At 38.5% G+C, this 19,850-nt stretch overlaps 2 protein-coding genes and 1 long non-coding RNA gene across 4 annotated transcripts in view; 2 read left to right on the forward strand and 1 right to left on the reverse strand.

The window, feature by feature from the left end:
• The window catches only part of LOC129449082 (uncharacterized), a 69,968-nt gene extending 61,757 nt beyond the window's left edge, over nt 1–8,211 (reverse strand). The window contains exons 1-3 of one of the 2 annotated variants that reach the window (XR_008645969.2): nt 7,915–8,211; nt 6,550–6,725; nt 6,187–6,324 (exon numbers count right to left, since the gene is read on the reverse strand). This is a non-coding gene — a long non-coding RNA (uncharacterized lncRNA). Of the gene's footprint in view, nt 1–6,186; nt 6,325–6,549; nt 6,726–7,914 lie in introns of those variants that run through there. The other variant, XR_012371389.1, reaches the window with a different exon arrangement.
• Nucleotides 5,109–7,468, forward strand: slc52a3-2b (solute carrier family 52 member 3-2b). The gene is made up of 3 exons (XM_055211841.2): nt 5,109–6,139; nt 6,219–6,342; nt 6,521–7,468. Exons 1-3 carry the CDS (start codon nt 5,109–5,111, stop codon nt 6,731–6,733), a joined length of 1,368 nt encoding a protein of 455 aa, XP_055067816.2. The 3' UTR covers nt 6,734–7,468.
• A 109-nt stretch (nt 8,212–8,320) lies between the features above and the next one.
• cyth2 (cytohesin 2) lies at nt 8,321–19,017 on the forward strand. Its single transcript, XM_055211842.2, has 12 exons — nt 8,321–8,525; nt 9,490–9,640; nt 11,310–11,376; nt 11,555–11,673; nt 11,976–12,056; nt 12,183–12,295; nt 12,399–12,547; nt 12,666–12,777; nt 14,526–14,602; nt 15,092–15,163; nt 15,241–15,395; nt 17,388–19,017. The coding sequence occupies exons 1-12, from the start codon at nt 8,459–8,461 to the stop codon at nt 17,473–17,475; spliced, it is 1,251 nt and encodes a 416-aa protein (XP_055067817.1). The 5' UTR covers nt 8,321–8,458; the 3' UTR covers nt 17,476–19,017.
• The last annotated feature ends 833 nt before the right edge of the window (nt 19,018–19,850 follow it).

Raw genomic sequence — 19,850 nt, forward strand, 5'->3', positions numbered from 1 at the left:
GCCTATATGTAATACATAATTATCCAAAGATGATGAAATTGTGGACAAAAAAGGTAGCACAAATTTTGTTATATGGAAGTGGTTTGGCTATCTAAAAAAACAAACGAGGTTCAGACTGAAATTTTGTTGAATGAACCCTCTAATTTTTGTGGCTTAAGTCATTGTTGGCATACTCTTTTAAAGCTGGAAGCATTAGCATCTTATATCGGAATCGAATATCGTTATCGGTCTATAAGGATTTTTTTTTCCGAGATCACATTTTTGCCATTTCGTCCAGCCCTAACCGGTGCTGTCTAAATGTGTTTTTTTAACACAACGCGTTACTCGCGTTACTCTATTTTGTGAAAAATGAACACTTGCAGACAAGACATTTCTGATCTAATGTCGCAGGACCGTGGTGGGTGGCACAATGAATAATAACACAGAAGGTGTGTAACGCGAGTAACAAACGCATTTAAATTTCAGTAATTGTAACTGCGTTACATGCTCGTTACCCCTACAAGTAGTGGAATTACAGTAATGGAATTACTTTGTAACACATTACTCCAATCACTGTTTTTAACACATCCTGTGTTGTCCCTTTCCTTTATTTTAACATGAAATAACACGTTAAAGGGCATGACACACACAATGTGTAAAAATTTAACACACCATTTTTTACAGTGTAACTGTGACGGATGTCAGCGCCAACGCTCCCGGTACATCCCATTCACCCGAATATTGACTACATTTCCCATCATGCACTGTGACCCGCTGATTACACACCAGCTGCAGCTTATCAGCGGGCCTATTTAACCTGGGACTCTGCCACCTGAACTTTGCGAAGTCTTGTTTGCCCTAGCAGCATTTCTGAGCGTTTTCCCTGTGTGTACCCGTGTTTGATTTCCTGGTGTTATTTTGGACTGTCTCTTGGTTATTTGATTCTTGCCGCCTGCCTTGAACTTGGACTGGCTTACGACTACGACTGCTTTCTGCCTGCCCCGATCTTGGACTGATTTACGTTTATGATTGATTGCCGCCTGCCCCGAACCTGGTCTGTTATACGTTTATGATTACTTGGATGTGCCCATTGTTTACTGTTGTTTGCTATTTGATAACATCAATAAAGAGTTGCAAATGGAACCTAACCTGTCAGTCTCGTCACAGTAACATAACATTGATGTGTAACATTACATTAGATCTTCATTACGGTAGATCTTAAAGCTGTCTGTCTCAATGTCAATCAAACAATAAATGAAAAAAGGTTAACATATATTGATATTGTTTTTGATTCTGTGTGTGCTAAATTTATTAGTTTTAATAGATTATTTACACTACAGATAATGACTACAATAGACAATCATGGAATTAATACATATACATTTTTTTAATCGATTGACATTAATACAATGCAGTATGATAATCTAATAGTAATATAATCCTGGTAATTTTCCATGAAATACAAGTAAACATAGTCAAAGTGGAGGTCTGACATTAATCTGACGTTTTTTAGTGACTATAAAATATATAATAGCGTACTGTGTAAAATCTTAAGTACCCAAAACTTGCAGCTTACGTTACTATCTTTGTTTTTCTTCTGCTGGCATGTGATCTAAATGAACACAGATATTTACAATATTAAGAGAAATGACCAGCTTGTGCAGCGCTCCTATAGAGATTCCAATGTAATTAGCCATTTTTCCCACCCTTTTGCCCACCAGGGCACCACACGGATCACGTGACTGAAAACAATTAATAATGTGTTAAAATACCTGCATGAAAGCAGAGACAAGATTATTTGAATATCAGAGGGAGGAGCTATCACGTAATAGCTACACTTCCTGTTTTGGTTCACGTCAAGGTTGGTAGGAGGAGAATGAGGGGGAGGGTTTAGTTGCGTCATGCTGAAACGTTTTCCTGTTCACCCCCCGGTAGACAGTTGAGCACATGGCTTTGGATGATAGCCCACTAGGATAAAGGATCTGGATTTTACACAATGAATGTTTGCGTCTGCATGATCTTATTTCCATCAGATGAATATCACAGGGAGAGCGGTAAAGAGCTGGAAAATAAAGAGAGAGCTCAGTCTCACTTGCTAAAGGCTGATGAAACCACAGAAGTCACATTCAAAATGAAGTAATATTGTGGAGGATCAGCAGAGGTCAGGTGGCTGCTCCGACATAAGGTGGGATGTGTATGTGTGTTTATATGAGTATGTTTAAAGTGGAGTTGTTTAAGACAAAGGGAGATTCAAGGACATTGAATTTGTCATTCGCCACTGGAAGATTGTGGTGAATGGTGATTCAATCATTCAATGAGAAGGAAATACATACGATAATAGAATGAGGAAGTCATTTAGTATGTGTTTATGGGAATTGTTGTAATATTATGTGTGGTAAATACATTAACCTGTTTTGCTGCTCGGTAAAGTTGAATGAAAAAGTATAACGTGACATCTTTGAGGAAATGATGTGATAAAAACCTAAATAAATAAAAAACTTAAATATTTAAAACACTTGATTGTTTGTTCAATAAAATTTCTGCTGTCTTCAAAGGCAAGCATCATTATTAACATTGTTTATGTGTCAAGGAACAAACTCTAACAATAAGTATTATAGTAAAACTATACATCTTATCCCAATGTTTAGACATGATTGATATATAAAATCATGTAGCTGTGTAAGAAGAGCTATGCTAGTGTTATTCTACATTGTCAAACTTTTCTCTTGGGGCAAACTCACACTATGCATACCGTACTGTAACATACAAACCACAGAGAGAGTGGGGGGGGGGATTGCACTTGGGGCCATATTTACTAAACAGAGCAAATTAGCGTTAGAGGGCAATTCCAAAAAAGCGCAAATGGGAGTGGTAATACTAATATATGTAGGTTATTTACTAAAAAAGAGCAAATTAAATAACACAGGTGCAAAAGCTGATTTCCTTAATGACCAAAGCAAGAGCAGCGCAAATTACTTGTTAGTACACTGAAAAGAACTGGAGGACCAATAAATTTAGGTTTACAAGAAGTTTTGAAACATCTGGTATTGTGTGACTTCTCCTAGTGACTCCTCTTTTATTTACTTCAGCAAAAAATAAATAACATGGCTTGGCAAACAATATTTTTGAATAATATGTTCCTCAAATAAAATGTTACATGTTAAAACAATCCTCTGCATTGTATCACGCGTTCTCTTATCTCTGTGATGCCTCTTCTTTTAGCAACAATTGCAGCCATTTCAAGCGCAAAATTATTTAAGACTGCGTTAAATAATAACGCAAATACCAGTAACACATTAGTAAATCAGGTTGCAGGAATCATTTAAATAATCTCCTAGAATAATTTTGCATCTGAATGGGAAACTCCTAGAAATGCATATGCAATAAAAAATAACTAGACCACATCTTTTCAGCGCTATTATCCACTGCGGCCTTTAGTAAATCTCAACAGTCATTATTTAATGCCAAAATCATGATTTGCGCTGGCGCAAGCTGAGAAAACGCATGAAGTAACCAGGTGTAAAAGGGTTCTGTCAGGTCTTGGTAGGAGTTGCAAACATGGCAGCGGAGTGACGGGTGACATCTTAAAAAGACTAAAGTTTAAAGTAACGATTTCTAGAGACCAGGGGCCTCATTTATCAAACGTGCGTACGCACAGAAGTGTGCGTAAAGTGTGCGTAGGAACAGTTTTACGCAAAGTGTGGAATTTATCAAATTGCACTTATACGTAGAAATGTGTGTAAATATACGCACACCTCTGAGTATGCGTACGCAGAGCATCTAGTGGTAGAATAGCGATACTACATATAGGACCCTGTTCCAGTGAGTAAAGAAGTGTCTATTTTTTATCCACAAGCAGGTGTTAAAAATGATTAATGTCAGTATGGTAACAGCAAATAATTATAATGATTTATTTGTGATATGTATCTGTAACTGTGAAAGCTCTACATGTGACTTGTATAAATGAAGTCTCCGACAAATGCTTGACACAGTGCAATGGCTTATCTTGCGTTATTGGAAGACTTGGCAAATAATCCATTCCGCCGGTAGCGCGTTTTAAAAAATCGCGCCAATGATGCTGGTTATATGCTGCTGTCCAAGGTGGAAAGTTGTCTGTCCTCCTCCAGTTGCACTCGTTTCATGTCGGTGTGCTGTGACGCGTTTTTTTGCTGATAATTTAATGTCAAACCACTTTTTTATTTCTGGAAGTGTTCTCTCCTCATATTCAACGGAATTAAACTCACTGGTAACATGTTCCCATGCAGATTTGTTTTCTTTTGTTAGTCATTCCTCCCGCACTAAGTAAAGCAAACAGGGTGTGTTATTAGGATTTATCCACCAGTAACTCAATTTCTGTGTCTGTAAAATTCCTCTTTTTCGCTCTCTTTGTCATTATTGCGATGAGGGGAAAAAGCAAAACCACGTGACATATAACGGAAGGTGTTGTCACCATATATGGCTCATTGGAGGCGTTTCGGAATGCAAATGACTATGAACGTGCACGAGCATGGTGCTTAAGAACAAGTGGGATTTATCATCAAGGATTACTTACTGATGTGCGTACGAACCCCGTCCGCACGTTTGATAAATCCCGATTTTTTTGTACTTAGGCACATTCTAAATTTCATTCGTAGGTACAAAAATAGAACATTTTCTACGCAATGTTGATAAATGAGGCCCCAGAATTTCTTGTGGCACCTCATTTGATCTTAGTCAGTAAGTAACCACCATACAACCACATCACATACTTCAACTATGTGGTGGAAATGACTGTAGACTCCTTGTGGCACAATAATGAAGACCTGCACTAGCCAACACAACTTACATTATCTTTAAAAACTGCTAGAAACATATATTGTTTGCTACAGGTACTGTATATGCTAACTGAGACAGACTTAGAGGTTCAAAGCTTCACCTTTTGTTTTTCCATTGTGCACAGTACAACATTTATGTGATCTAAATTGCTTAATTTGAAGTATTTTCTTGATTTATTATAGACAATACTGCTTAAAGATCTAGGACTAGGTAAATCCACTGTACAACTAACAAACTGAGGACTGTTTTTATCTTTCAGATAACATTTGAAACAAGCTGGCTTTTTGACAACAGTCAACATCATTCTCTTCATCATGTCGTGGCTCACACACGTGTTGTCCTGCCTGTTTGGCATTGGCTCCTGGGTGGCCATTAATGGGATGTGGGTAGAGCTTCCTTTAATAGTGCATGAGATTCCTGAGCGCTGGAACCTGCCCTCTTACCTCACTATAATTATCCAGATGGCCAACATTGGCCCTCTCTTCATTACACTCATGCATGGCTTCAGGCCTGGTGTGCTAGACGAGCGGCCCGTTATCTACACCATTGTGTCGGTCGGTGTGGTGGCCACCTTCCTAATGGCTTTCCTCTGGAAGCACACGCTTACTTTTGGGAATGGTGAGCACAGTGCTGCCTTACTGTGTCTCAGCTTTCTGTTGTCTGTCGTGGACTGCACCTCATCAGTCACCTTTTTGCCATTCATGATGCGTTTACAACCTAAATACCTCACCACTTACTTTATCGGAGAAGGTCTCAGTGGTCTTGTCCCAGCGCTAGTGGCTCTTTCCCAAGGTGTGGGGGTGGTCCACTGTAAGAATGCTACTACTAATGCCACTTCTAGTATTGGGAACTCATCCTGGGGTGCTGATGGACAATTACAGGCACAATATCAGCCTGCCAACTTTTCTGCACAGGTTTTTTTCCTGTTCCTCAGTGCTATGATGATGGTGTCCCTGGGTGCTTTCCTTTTACTCAACCACCATCCAGCTGTACCACGGGAACACAAGGGCAAAGATTACATCGATGATTCTCAAAAGGCAGAGAAGATTGATATGAGCCAATCCTTGAAGGACGAAACTCCAGAACAGAGGCCTATGCTGGATTCCTCTGAAAGCCACGTGAAAAACCAGCACAGCAAAGTTGGGAAAAGGACGTACAGCAGAATAGAGCTGGTCTTCATTTTTGTGGTTTTGGCCTGGGTCAATGCGCTGACCAATGCTGTCTTACCCTCAGTTCAGTCTTACTCTTGTTTGCCCTATGGAAATCAGGCCTATCACCTTGCGGCCACCTTGTCCGCAGTAGCCAATCCAGTGGCCTGCTTCATTGCCATGTTTGTACCAGTCAGGTGAGAGTAAATTGTCTTTTTTTAGACAAATAAAACTGTTCCAAATATAGTTTGACTGATCTTTCTTCTGATGTTTAAGGTCTCTGGTGCTCATGGGGGTTTTAACAGTGACTGGCACAGGATTTGGGGCATATATAATGGCTGTGGCAGCACTTAGCCCTTGCCCTCTACTGATCCATCATGACCTGGGAGCAGCACTCATTGTAAGTTTTCCCCAAATTTTGTCATATTTATTGGCAATACACAAAACTTCAAATGTTCAGAAAATGTGAAAAATTCAATGGAGGCATAGAACAACACAACATGTGATAGTAACATTAACCCAATGCCATATTAAGTCAAATCATATAATCTGTTTTCTATTTCACTCCTCATCTTTAGGTCATAACCTGGGTGGCATTTGTTCTTACCTTGTCCTACGTGAAGGTCATTATTGGGGTGATCCTGCGAGATGAAGGCCACAGCGCCCTTGTGTGGTGTGGAGCTGTAGTGCAGCTTGGCTCTATGTTAGGGGCTCTGTCAATGTTTCCTTTGGTCAGTGTTTATGGGCTTTTTAAGTCGGGAGATCCATGTAACACCAAATGCCCTAAATAAAGGCAATCATTATTTTGATGGATTCAGGGTAAAACAAAGAGGAAGGGGGCCGCACTTTGCATATAAAACGTATATTTGTTGCACATACGCGTTTCGGTTCCTCAGTGTGCTTCTGGAGGAAGAGGAGGAAGGCGCAAGGCTAAAGCGCGTCTGTGCAACAAATATACGTTTTATATGCAAAGTGCATCCCTTTTCTTCTTCTTTGAAATTACTTATACGTCTGGTCAAGCACTCTTATAATATATATATAAGAAATTGAGTGAAGCCTGCTCCCACGACACAATTGTTTCAGGGTAAAACAGTAATACACAAGAAATATGTTAGTATAATAAAAAAACACATTAGACTGTTACACAGATGGATGATCATTTCCATTAAAAGTGAAGTGGGTCATTTCTGTGCTATTAGAGGAATCAAACATTTTATACTACCCCAAATATCATATCTGCCCACTGACTGACAACCACTCATAACATTAATTGAAAGATTTTAATTCTCAGCAACATTTCTCAAAATTGGTGCTGCTAGTGTTGCTGTTGAAATTACATACTCTGGCTTTAAACATGCTGTTATTTATTTTATACAGCTCCAATCACAGTTACTGAATTGTTATAAAAGACAAGAAAATGATTTTGCCTTTTGTCATGTTGCTTGTTTATTTACATTACAGTTACAGTAAACTGTTACAGTTGGCATTAATGACCCCTACAGTTACAGTGTAACTGCTATAAATTATGACAATGTTGTTATAGTTTTTAACCTATACTTGAAATGCAATGCTTTTATATTGAACTGTTGCTCTGATAAATATGTGTTAACATTTTATTAACAAAATATTGTTAACAATTTTTAGAATGCTTCATATATAAAGCTTTGCAAATTCTGCTGTACTTCCATTCAGTTCTTTGTGTTTGACTTTATAAATTGTTTTGTATGAATGAATTCCTGTCTGTTTTGAAGTTACTGACATTTTACTTTTATAAGTTACTCAAGCTGAAAAAACCGACACATTCGGAACACTATCTAAACAGGCCATTAACTTAAACATTTTATGCCTTAATTAAAACGGCCAATGAGAGTGTGAAATTGCGGTTTTGTCTTTTTACCGCGGTAAATATAGTACTTTGATAAACAACAGCCAATGCAACTTAATTAGTTATTAAATAACTTAATTAACTTACTTGGTTTCGTCTTACAGTCGAGCCATCTGTTGTGGAAACGGCCCTGTTCCTGCAATAATGCACGTGGCAGCGCCGATTCGCACTCGCGTTTGTGAAATTAATTTCGTTAATATAGACCGCATTTCATTTGTTTGAATTAATTTACCAATTGTCACGCATGCTAAACATATTTTCGTATTATGCAATTTCCCCTGGAACTGTATGTAATTTCCCAAATCCTGCGCAACCATATAACCATATACTTTGTTTTTTACTGAATTTCCACTTTTATCAAATTTGCTATCCTGTGTCTGTGTGTGTGATTATTCTCTTGACACCCCCTATTGATAATAGGGGTATATTGCATCTGACACATTCGCGTCTATGGACCCTACCAAGATGGCCGCCGCTCCAGGATCCTTTTGCACGGACTGACAGGCGCAACTTCCGGTCTCAACTCCTCCTTTGTCTGGGTCCTCTTTCGGTCCTCCGCCTAGTTATTTATTTATTTCCTTTTCATTCGTGGGGTATATTTTAATATATATCCACATATCTCGGTTATTGAATGACATTTGATTCTGACACATATATGCCTAAAAGCAAAGCCCCCAAAATGGATGATCTGGACTACAGTAAGTAAAGCGAGTTTTGTGTTTTGCTGGTTACTGCATCACGCACTGTCGGTTTCCATATAAATATGAGCATCTAAAAGGCATCGTGCAGGATGATTTAATTATATTTTAAAGCTTTGAAACGTAATTTCATCGGACCGTTGTCATATTTGTCATTTTTGCGGCTTCGGGCGTAATTCAGCTGTCAGTCACCAGTCATTGCAGTGGATTCATTCAAGTGTGGCCTCTACATCTCTCTTGCATTTATTTTTTTTAATCGTACACTGAATAACGTCAATACTGTGTGTTTACTTAATCTTATAAGAAAATTATGTGGTGCTAACTTGTTCATTAGCCTAATTTGGTTGATATTATTGGATTTGTTAACTTATTCTTTACAATGGTTTATTTATGCAGATGAAAGCTTTTTCCTATCTCGCACTTCACTTTGACAAAAATATAAACTTAATGTAGACACATGGCAAAGATGTGCAGGCTGATTACACAGTTAAGCATTTTACTACCTGTATGACTGATGTTGTTGTTCAGATAATAACGTTAGATGCCAACTGTATTAATCTGCTTTCGATCTTGAAATGAGCTGTGAGATATGACGGATTTCCGAAGTGTTTGTTGGTACCTGCAGGCATTGCTTTCTGATGTGCTGTGGGTTTGGCTCTGTTCTGTCGTGGCTTGCTCCCTCAAAACACACAAACACCAGCTGGTGTTGTAAGAGAGACTCCATCAGATAAACTTAATGTAGACTTTACTCAACCCAGTGAGGATTTATGTAAACATAATTTCTGTCTATGTTCAGTGTTTTTATGTCTCGCATCATACAGTAAATAAGAAAAGATGCAAGTTTGCAGTTAAGGAATGTCAGGAGCGTGTAGGGAAAACAAGGACTATTAAAGGGGCTGTAAAATATGTAGAAATGAAGCTGTACTGGACCCTGTGTCCTAATTCAGCCCCCCTTTCCCTGCAGTCCCAGCGGACCTGAGCCCAGAGGAACGCTCCGAACTCGAGGAGATCCGGCGCAGGAAGGGAGCTCTGCTTCTGGAGATCCAGAGACTGAAAGATGAGCTGAGAGAAGCCATTATAGAGGTGGAGGGTCTGGAGACCAGCACAGAGGGCAGGTTAGTCTGTTTACACGCTAAAATGTAGCTAACTTATCATAACATTGATGCTCGATGTAAAATTTTGTCTTTTTTTTTAAACCACAGAGGAAACAAAACAGTTAAAACTGTTCAAGACAAGTGAGCTCTCAGTTATAAAATTAAAACAAAAAAACTGATTACAAAATTATAAATTGTAAAGTAGGACAAAAAGATAAGCAGGTTTTTTTTATCAAGTTTATATACCTCATCTTGATTTTGGCACATGCACATTACTGTGATGCTATGTGAAGATCACACAGAAATCAGCCATCTGGTGATTAGTTAGCAGGTGTGGGTATACCAGACTAGATTTAGTACTTGGTACTGTCGATACATTAGAAAGGCTTGTGTTGTGTTTGTTAACCCTTTAATGCTATCTTGAGTCAGTAGATACCCGGAATGTCATTTGTGTATAATCTTAATTTTTTTTGGCATCTGTTTAATGAAAAATAAAGTATCATCAAAGCATAACATATGCTTAATTTTATCATTTTGTTTTTGTAAGTGTTAGGACAGATTTAAACTAGTTTTAAATCCGGTTGGCTAAAGACACAAATTTGTTATAATAATTGGGGAAGCATGTATGCATTACGGGGTTAATTGTAGTATTAATTTAGTACCAAAATGACTGTACTGACATCACTTCACTACATGTTTATAATATTGCTGGGAACAGGTTTGTCTATCCTGGCATGCATATTGGCCTGTGTGTTTAATTGAATTCCTCCTGTATTTGTATTTGCCTTTTTTCCAGGTGGTCTCCAATGAGCCAGAAAAGCAAACACACACACACACACACACATTCTGGTTTCCATGTTTTGTGTGGACATTTCATAGGCGTAATGCGTTTTATACTATTCAAACTGTATATTCTATTCCCCTTACCTGCCCAATTCCCAAACCCCAACCATCACAGAAACCTTTCTCCTAGTTCACATTTTTAAGAAACATCATTTTGTTTGATTTATAAGCTTGTTTCCCCATGGGGACATCAAAATGTCCCCACAAGGTCACAAAAACACTGGTATTCCTATCTTTGTGGAGACAATTGTTCCCCACAACGTGATAATTACCAGGTACACACACACACACACACACACACACACACACACACACACAATACTTGTGTAAACACTAGAGACATTTACATGAATGTTCAGTAGTTGTACACAAGGTGGTAAATACAGCTACATTCACACAGCTTGGTAAAAATGAACAATAGTCATACTCTTATTTTCATATAGGCTTACATGTGCTGTGTAAACAGAATTGCATTGGATGCTGGATAGCCAGTTGTCATATGTACTGAAAACTGCACATATGCTTGTGTTTTTTATCACAAGGCTTTGGCAACTCGCAAAGAGAGATGAGCTTTGTGTTATCTGAAGGTTTTAAATACAGTTGTCTTTTATTTGGTTTGAGGTTCTCTTATTAGTTTTGTGGTCTGTGTGTGACCTACATCATTCATACAGACAACATTCAAGCTGCTTCTGTAAGCCATTGTATTAATAGGACAATTCGAAAGAGTTTACCTGTTAGTAAATACTATTGTCAATCACAAACACTGACTGTGTGGATGTAGCCAAAGTGAGATATCTTTCATCATTTCATAACGCAAATTGTAATAATCTTCCCACCTTTTTTATAGTAAAACTTTACAGAAGAGTCGACATGTGGCTATGGGGAGGAAAAAATTCAACATGGATCCGAAAAAGGTACAGAAAAATTCATTTTTGCTGCTTGAATTATTTTTCTTAAATATAAGATTTAAAACAATTATTAAATTTATATTAACGTTTAAAACTTTTGTCTCTCTCTCTCTCTCTCTCTCTCTCTCTCTCTCTCTCTCTCTCTCTCTCTCTCTCTCTCTCTCTCTCTCTCTCTGTCTCTCAGGGAATTGTGTTTCTAGTGGAAAATGAGCTTCTCAGACACACTCCAGAGGACATTGCCCAGTTTCTGTATAAAGGAGAAGGACTTAATAAAACTGCAATAGGAGACTATCTGGGTGAAAGGTGCTATGTGCACTTTTGCTGTATTAAATTGATGATCAGTGATTCAGTGATGAGTGTGTGACTCATTTTTCTGAAGAGAGGACATGACGATGTCTGATTTATGCGAGAAGTAGAAGAATTTTTTGTGTGACAGCTTGTATATTAGCGATGTGCAAAACTACCTATTTTCAACTATTAGTAGGTTGCCTGAGGAATTAGTTGATTTCAAACAGCGCTTCATGTTTTTGGAAAGAAAGAACAAATATATTAAAGCAGACACTTAAAATAACCCTTCCCCAAAGTCTTTTTCTCTCTTTTATCAGAGATGACTTCAATATTAAAGTATTACAGGCGTTTGTGGATCTTCACGAATTCACAGATCTCAACTTGGTACAAGCCCTTAGGTAAACCATGTCATTTTTATCTTTGGCACCTTATAATAGTCTTGTTTTTTATTACTATATATACACAGTAATTATGCATTATTTCATCATGTATTTGAAGAGCTGATGTGCTTGTGTTTACTGCAGGCAGTTTCTGTGGAGCTTCCGGTTGCCAGGTGAAGCTCAGAAGATCGACAGGATGATGGAGGCCTTCGCTCAGAGATACTGTCACTGCAATCCTGGAGTCTTCCAGAGCACAGGTGAAACACTGTCGACTGATCCAAACTCATATCTGGGCTGTTTTAGAGAAATCATCATACTTGTACAGCTCTCACAGTCCTCTCAAACACGCTCTGCCCACAGACACCTGTTACGTGCTGTCGTTTGCCATCATCATGTTGAACACCAGTCTGCATAACCCGAATGTTCGGGACAAGCCAACGGTGGAGCGCTTCATCAGCATGAACAGAGGCATCAATGATGGTGGAGACTTACCAGAAGAACTTCTCAGAGTAAGAGACGATGTGTTTCTGTGATGAGCAAATCGTAATTTAATACTTGTTGTATTAAAGGTCATTGGTTCCTAAAAAACAGTGATGATACCAATCTGCTAATAAATGTTTTCTTTAGAACCTGTATGACAGCATCAAGAATGAGCCGTTTAAGATCCCAGAGGATGATGGGAATGATCTGACACACACTTTCTTCAACCCTGATCGAGAGGGCTGGCTCCTCAAACTGGGTGAGTCTCTTGTGCAGACCAAGAGGGTTTCTTTCTTCTCTATGAATCAATGTAACACGTTTGGCAGGGTCTCTTTTTGCCGTTGCATGGTTTCCTGTTATTTCATTGCTGATCGCTTTGCACTGTTTTTCCTTAAAATCCAACAAACGTCTAATGTTGTCGAAAGGTTTACCTTCTTTTTTGCATGGCAAGATCTCCCAAGCACTAAACGCTTTTAAATCTATTTCTCCCCCGTCCTTGTGTCTTATTCTCTCTTTCTTTATCCCGTGACCCCACTCCCCTCATTCCCTTCTTCCTGATCTCCTCTTCTGGCTCCTGCTCTGCTTGACCTGTGATTTTTCTGCTGCTGGTGATGTTCACCCTGCAGGAGGTACTTACAGTCTCTCGTCCCTAACTAGAGCACTTTAGTGAAAGGGTCGTCTTAGCACAGTGTGAGACCAGTACTGAATGGTCTTAGTGGTGTTTGCATAGCAAATCAGAACTGGTATTATTGTTTTAAATTGGTACTACATGCTTTCATGCATCATACAGTCACATAGAGCGGGATGCACCGAATGTTCAGCGAACAAAACTGTTTGGCTGAAAATAGCAAAAGTCTCAGACACTTTCAAATGCTTTCACAGTGTTGACGTGTTTGCTGCATTTATAAACCATGCACGCCTTTCACTTTACGCTGGTTATTTTATTGCGTCATTAAAAACTTTGTTTCGTAAAATAGATTTGTTTTCTGCAGATCCCAGAAAATGCTTAAATTTTGCTTATTTTTTTACTTTTTTGGCTAAATAGTTTCTGTTGCCAGACATTTGTTGCATCCCTATAATATACTTTAACAAGCAAATTACGTTTTTACGCATACGCCACAAAACCAGTCAGAAGAGGCACAGGTATATTTGTAGAAAAAGCTCATTATAAATGATCGTTTTATTTGATCAAAAATCATTAGTATATTATGTAAATATTATGTTCCATGAAGATATTAAGTAAACTTCCTACCGTAAATATATCAACACTTTATTTTTGTGAGTGGGTGCAGCTAAATCTCGATTAAAAGTGAAACTCGCCTTCAAACTTCGCCTTACCATCCACCCTTCCTTGAGGATTTCCCAAGGAAATTCAGATTTGATTATGTGAAAGCTTACAATTTCCCCCTTTAGGTAAAACAAGGTTATTACTTTGGTAAGCCAGTAGAGAGCAAAAACAAACCATTTTTGTTAGTAATATGCATTGCTGTATACCGACTGCGTTTGGACTTTGATCTTTAAATGCGTTTTTAAAAATATTTTGTTCCAGATTTACAATTCGTTTTCTCTTGGAATATTTGCAATATTGTCCTATTCTATTAAACCATGCATCGAAGGAATCTCAATTTCTTATTTGTAAAAAGGCCCCATATACATAACAGACTTGCATTTTTGTCAATAAGCAAACAAAGCATAACAAAACAATGTTTACAAGTGTGACCAAAGGGTTGAAGACATAGAAAATGTTCTTTAGGAAAGAATTAACTAACAAATAGTGCACTGACAAACACTTAGCATGACTTTAGCATTGTGGCTGTGAGGTTTACTCAGGTAAGCACTACTTATATTTTCCTCAGAATCTCAACAGTCTTGTTTATTCAGTTGGCAAGTTGATGGATTTTTATCTTGTATCTGTCTATGTGGTTTACCAGCGGACTGACACAAAGGAAAGTGTTGATACTAAGGTCCTGTTTTACACCTCTAATCCAGCGTAATCTTCTTTCTCAGGAGGTCGTGTGAAAACATGGAAGAGACGGTGGTTCATTCTGACAGATAACTGTCTTTATTACTTTGAGTACACAACAGTAAGTCACATTCACACCACAAGCAAGACAATGTACAGTCAAATCAGTCATTTAAAACATGAAGAGGCAATATTCATTTAAATTGAAAACATTACTTTAAAATGTTATCATTTATCAGAAGCATTTATGCAAAGCAGCTTGTGGGTATACAGACAAAATAGTCTAATAATATTGTCTGAAATGTCAGCCACTGCAATATATTAGTCTCAACGGTTCAGATGAAATGGAGACAGTGGAGGTGTGTAAAGTTGCTCTTTGTTAGATGAATGAAAATGAAAACCTAGAACTAGCAGAGCTTTATGGAAAATTTCTTAAGACAATGGCCAATTATAGTTTTGTCATTGACATGTCAGAATTGAGTATTATAAAGAGCCATGTCATCATTTCTGATAATGACCGAAGTGACTGTACATGATCCCTTACAGATGTGTTATCATTACCAAATTGTCCTATTCATTGATGGTACTCCCTGTTTATTTCTGTGTGTAGGATAAAGAGCCCAGAGGCATCATTCCTTTAGAAAATCTGAGTATACGTGAGGTTGAAGATCCCAGGAAGCCAGTAAGTGTGTTACATGTTTATTTCATTAATAGACTTTTACCAGAAACTGATGTAAGATTATGATGTTTTCCCTAAAGAACTGTTTCGAGCTGTATATCCCCAATAACCGCGGTCAGCTGATTAAAGCGTGTAAGACTGAAGCTGATGGCAGAGTGGTGGAGGGAAATCACATGGTGTACCGAATCTCTGCCCCCACCCCAGAAGAAAAAGACGAATGGATCCACAGCATCAAGTAAGTGATCCGAGCAAGTGAGTTATGAAGGTAGATGAGATCTTAGAAGACAAAAAGTGACTTGAAAAAGTGCTGTTCACATCAAGTGCAAATTCTCCTCAGCCTGTGTTTGCATAATCAAACTGTATTTGCATTTTCTGAAGGAACTAACAATGTTTGGCAGACCGTGAAGGAATAGTGTTTGGGTAGCATAAACCTCATGATGTGTGCACACCAAAGGCTAAGTGAATGTGCATCGCATTACTCGCTCTATATTGTTCGTTGGATTACTTGTTTTTGGGTCACTCGCACAAATGTAATCATTGCTGTCTATCATTTTCTGATACAATCAGGACTTGTCAATGAGTTCTTCCCTATGGGAATTTTGCACTTTCAAATTTGTAAGATGCGACTGAGGCAAATATTGCCTGTTTGCGGCAATCGCGCTTGTATTGGCCGACATCTATTTACGGCTTAGCATCGACTTTAGGTATTGGTTAAAGGGATTGTTCACTGAAAAATGAAAATTCTATAATTTACTGACACTCTCAATTTGTTTTAAACTTGTATAAATGTCTTTGTTCTGCCGACTACAAATGAAGATATGTTTGTAACCAAGCTGATTTATGTTATTAACAGGGTTTCTACGGGTCCTTGAAATTTTGTGAATCTGGCGGAAAATTCAAGGCCCTGGGGAGTTTTTGAAAATATACATACATAGATACAGGTCATTGAAAGTGCTTGAATCTATTTTATGCAAGAAGTTTTCTGGAAAAAAAATCCATATTATTCCCTGTGTAGTGTAGGATAATAAAAATTCTTTTTAAAACTTTTAAAGTTTTAAATATTTAATCTTTTGTATGCGAATGTTGACTCATACCAAAATGCTTTTTTGCATAGTTTTGTTTGACAAATGAAAATGTCTCGGGTTACATATGTAACACTTGTTCCCTGAGAAGGGAACGAGACGCTGCGTCTTCCTTGTCATATTGCCTGTGTCCCTGTAATGCATCTTTGACAATATTTCAGATAGCGATATACTTCCTGACTCCCGCGTCACCCTGTCTTTGTCGTTAAGTCTCACCATTGGTTGAATTTGATATAAATATTCAGACACACTTACCCCTGTAGGCGTCCCCAAAGTGTCACCGCAGTGATGCAGCACGAATTCCCTCGAAAGGGAACTGTAACAATGTATCTTAAAAGGTAACACGATGTAACGTTGCTCTCACTTGAAATGTGTCCCCACATTTAGTTCTTGAATTTGAGGGTATTGGACCTGGAAAGTCCTTGAAAGGTCATTGAATTTGAAGTTAACTAAGGTTTGGGAACCCTGTATTAACATTTTTCAAAATATCTTTATTCATGTTCAAGAGCAAGGAAATGATGACAGAATTTTCATTTTCTGGTGAAAATCCCTTTAACACGCTGTGTTTATATCCAGTGTAAATAGACTCCATTAAAGTGTTGACAAAGTTTCTTCTAGCATTTAGACATTGTCTGGAAAATCAGCTAAAAGTGTTGATTACTTTTTGTCTAATCAAATGTTTTAATGAATCCCTATTAAAGGCGGAGTGCACAATGTTTGAAAGCCAATGTTGATATTTGAAATCACCTAAACAAACACGCCCCTACCCCAATAGAATCTGGACCTTCTTTTAAAAGACTCGCCCCACACATACTCAACCCGGCAAGGATGTCGGTTAGTAGACACGCTCCTTACTGCTGATTGGCTATAAGTGTGTTTTGGTAGTGGGCCCGTCTCCTTTTCCAAAGCGTTTTTCAAACATTGTGCACTCCGCCTTTAACATAAGCTTTTTATTCTCAATATCATGTAACAGATTTATGGGTATAATGAAAATGTTTCAGTTATAGACATAAGCTTCTTGATATTTACTATCCCAACTTCCTGTTTTAACACAAAATATATACAAACACATGAAAAGAAACTCCACTCCTAACAAATTCACGAGTACAGAACATAAAATGATTTCATGTCCTTTATCGCTTCAGATCTGCTGTGAGCGTGGACCCTTTCTACGAGATGCTTGCAGCCAGGAAGAAACGCATTTCACTAAAGAAAAAGGAAGAGCAACCATAAAATCCTCAATTTCTTCCCATGATCCTTCCATAATCTTACAGTCATCTTACTCCAGCAGCAGAAAACCTTCTTCCATTCACTGAGAAACAAACAATACTTCCCTGACACATCGAGGTAGCTCTTGTCCTGCCATTACGCTGGTTTTATGGACACGTTGATATTTTTGTCAAACCTGAACACTGAACCATCTTTAGTTGGATTGTGCAGGTGTGACCTGTCCAATACTCGTTTATTCATACTTCTCTTCTCTACATACTTCTACTACACTTCTACACTACAGTGTTATTTACTAGTCATCACACCAGCCTGTACAAGCCTTTAAACTCTTTTATGCTGACATTCGAAATATTTGGACAACTGCGCCGATCGCATTCAAATAAAAGTGACAATTCTGTCATGATTTCCTCACCCTATCATTGTTCCTTAATCCGTATAACTTTCTGTCTGGGTATCAGGTTTTCAATGCAGTAACAGTGAAAGGACTGGAGGCTTTGATAATAAACAAAGGATGATAAAGCACTATTTAAATTTATTCCCTTAAACCGAGGAATAAAAATATTCTTTTTTGTGTCAAAATGTTGAAATGCGCCCTAACTCTCCTAAGTGCATTTACCAATCACTTGTTTTTGAATTGGACCGTTATCAATGATTTGGTATCAGTCGAGTTAACAGCTTTCTTCCCCAAACCTGTTATGTTAACTTTAATTTTAGCTCATTTTTGATGCTTGACTTTAATCCCTTCCCCGCTGTTACTGACTTTCAGCCTTACCAGGGATGGATACAAGTCATATGGGTTTTGGAACAGATTCAGGGTGATCAGATTTTCATTTTGCGGGTGAACTATTACTTTAACCCATCTGCAGGACATTAGCCTTCATCGCACATTACTTAGTTCTCTGCATTTTACTTGCACACTTCCACTTCATCATTAGTTTGAGCGGTCAGTTTGGTTTTAGTTTCCTCTCTCCTTACCGCCGCTCTCACGTTTGATGGCTTCTGACCAGCGATCTTGCTATTGACAGCATCGTACTGTGAAGTTCTTACACATTACAGGGTAGACAACCAAACAGCCTGGTGTATTCTTCATCATCACCATCATCATCAGGGACAGATCTAACATAGCCTTCACCACAGCTCAGCTTCTCTTGTTTTGTAGATTGTGTTACTGATATTGAAAGAAGAAGTTTTGCTCCCGTTGAAGGCTTTGGTTAGTCTGAATGCTATTTACTGAGTCTATTCTGCCTGTTTGAACTGAAACTATTTATCTCTTATTAACTTGAGTTTATGTTATAAATGAAGATTTAATGAAGGCCATTGCTATACACACAAATCAAATTAAAGGAATAGTCTACTCATTTTCAATGTTGAAATATGTTATTGCCTTGGCTGGGAATTGTTGATGCATCTCTCTGTCATCTGTGTGCGTGGGCGTGGGCGCTGGGGCGCGCTGCGACACTTCGATGGCGTTTGGCTTGGCCCCATTCATTCAATGGTGCCATTTGGAGATGAAGTTGGAGGTGGCCAAGCACATCAACGTTTTTCCTGTTTGGGACGAGTGGTTGTGCGAGCAAGTTTGGTGGTGCAAAGTGAAACGTGCAACTTTCCTGAGCGGATTTAAAAGAGGAACTATATTGTATGGCGTAATAGCACTTTTGGGAGTACTTCGACTCGCCTGAAAAGTCCGCTCCCCTTCTCACTCTCATAATGGGAGAGGGAGGGTGTTACTGCGCCGAGTCGAAGTACTCACAAAAGTGCTATTACGCCATAAAATATAGTTCCTCTTTTAAATCCGCTTAGGAAAGCGCTACGTTTTATTTTGTACCACCAAACTTGCTCGTATAACTACTCGTCTTAAATAGGAAAAACGTTGATGTGTTTGGTCACTTCTGACTTTGTCTCTGGGTGGTGCCGTTGAATGAATGGGGCTGTGCTGGGTGCTGTCGGGGTGTCGTAGCGCGCTCCGGCGCTTGCGTGCGCGCGCACGGATGATGGAGGGATGTATCAGGTCTTCTTGGTTAAGGTAGTGATATAGTTTGATGTTGAAAATGAGTAGACTATTCCTTTAAGAATTGGATGAGGGTGAATTAGGCCCATCATTTTTTACCTTTTGAAGCATGTGGTTAGTTCACTTCTGGGGTATATCAATGAAACGTTAGATATCATTTTAGACTAATACTGTTATGTTTGGCCGTGGGGCGGGACCAAAATAATGTTTCCCAGTATTAAAAAAAGAAAAGCTGATGACATCACTTCCTGTGAACTGTTGCAGTAAGTTTGTCAAATGCATAGTTTGCCAAATGTGAGTCCTTAAATAGCCTTAAAAGTCCCCACAGGCCTGTTTATGAATGTTTTTGCTAGTGTTTGAACTAAAGATA

Source organism: Misgurnus anguillicaudatus, chromosome 10, assembly GCF_027580225.2.
Source record: "Misgurnus anguillicaudatus chromosome 10, ASM2758022v2, whole genome shotgun sequence".
Taxonomy (NCBI): Eukaryota; Metazoa; Chordata; class Actinopteri; order Cypriniformes; family Cobitidae; genus Misgurnus; species Misgurnus anguillicaudatus.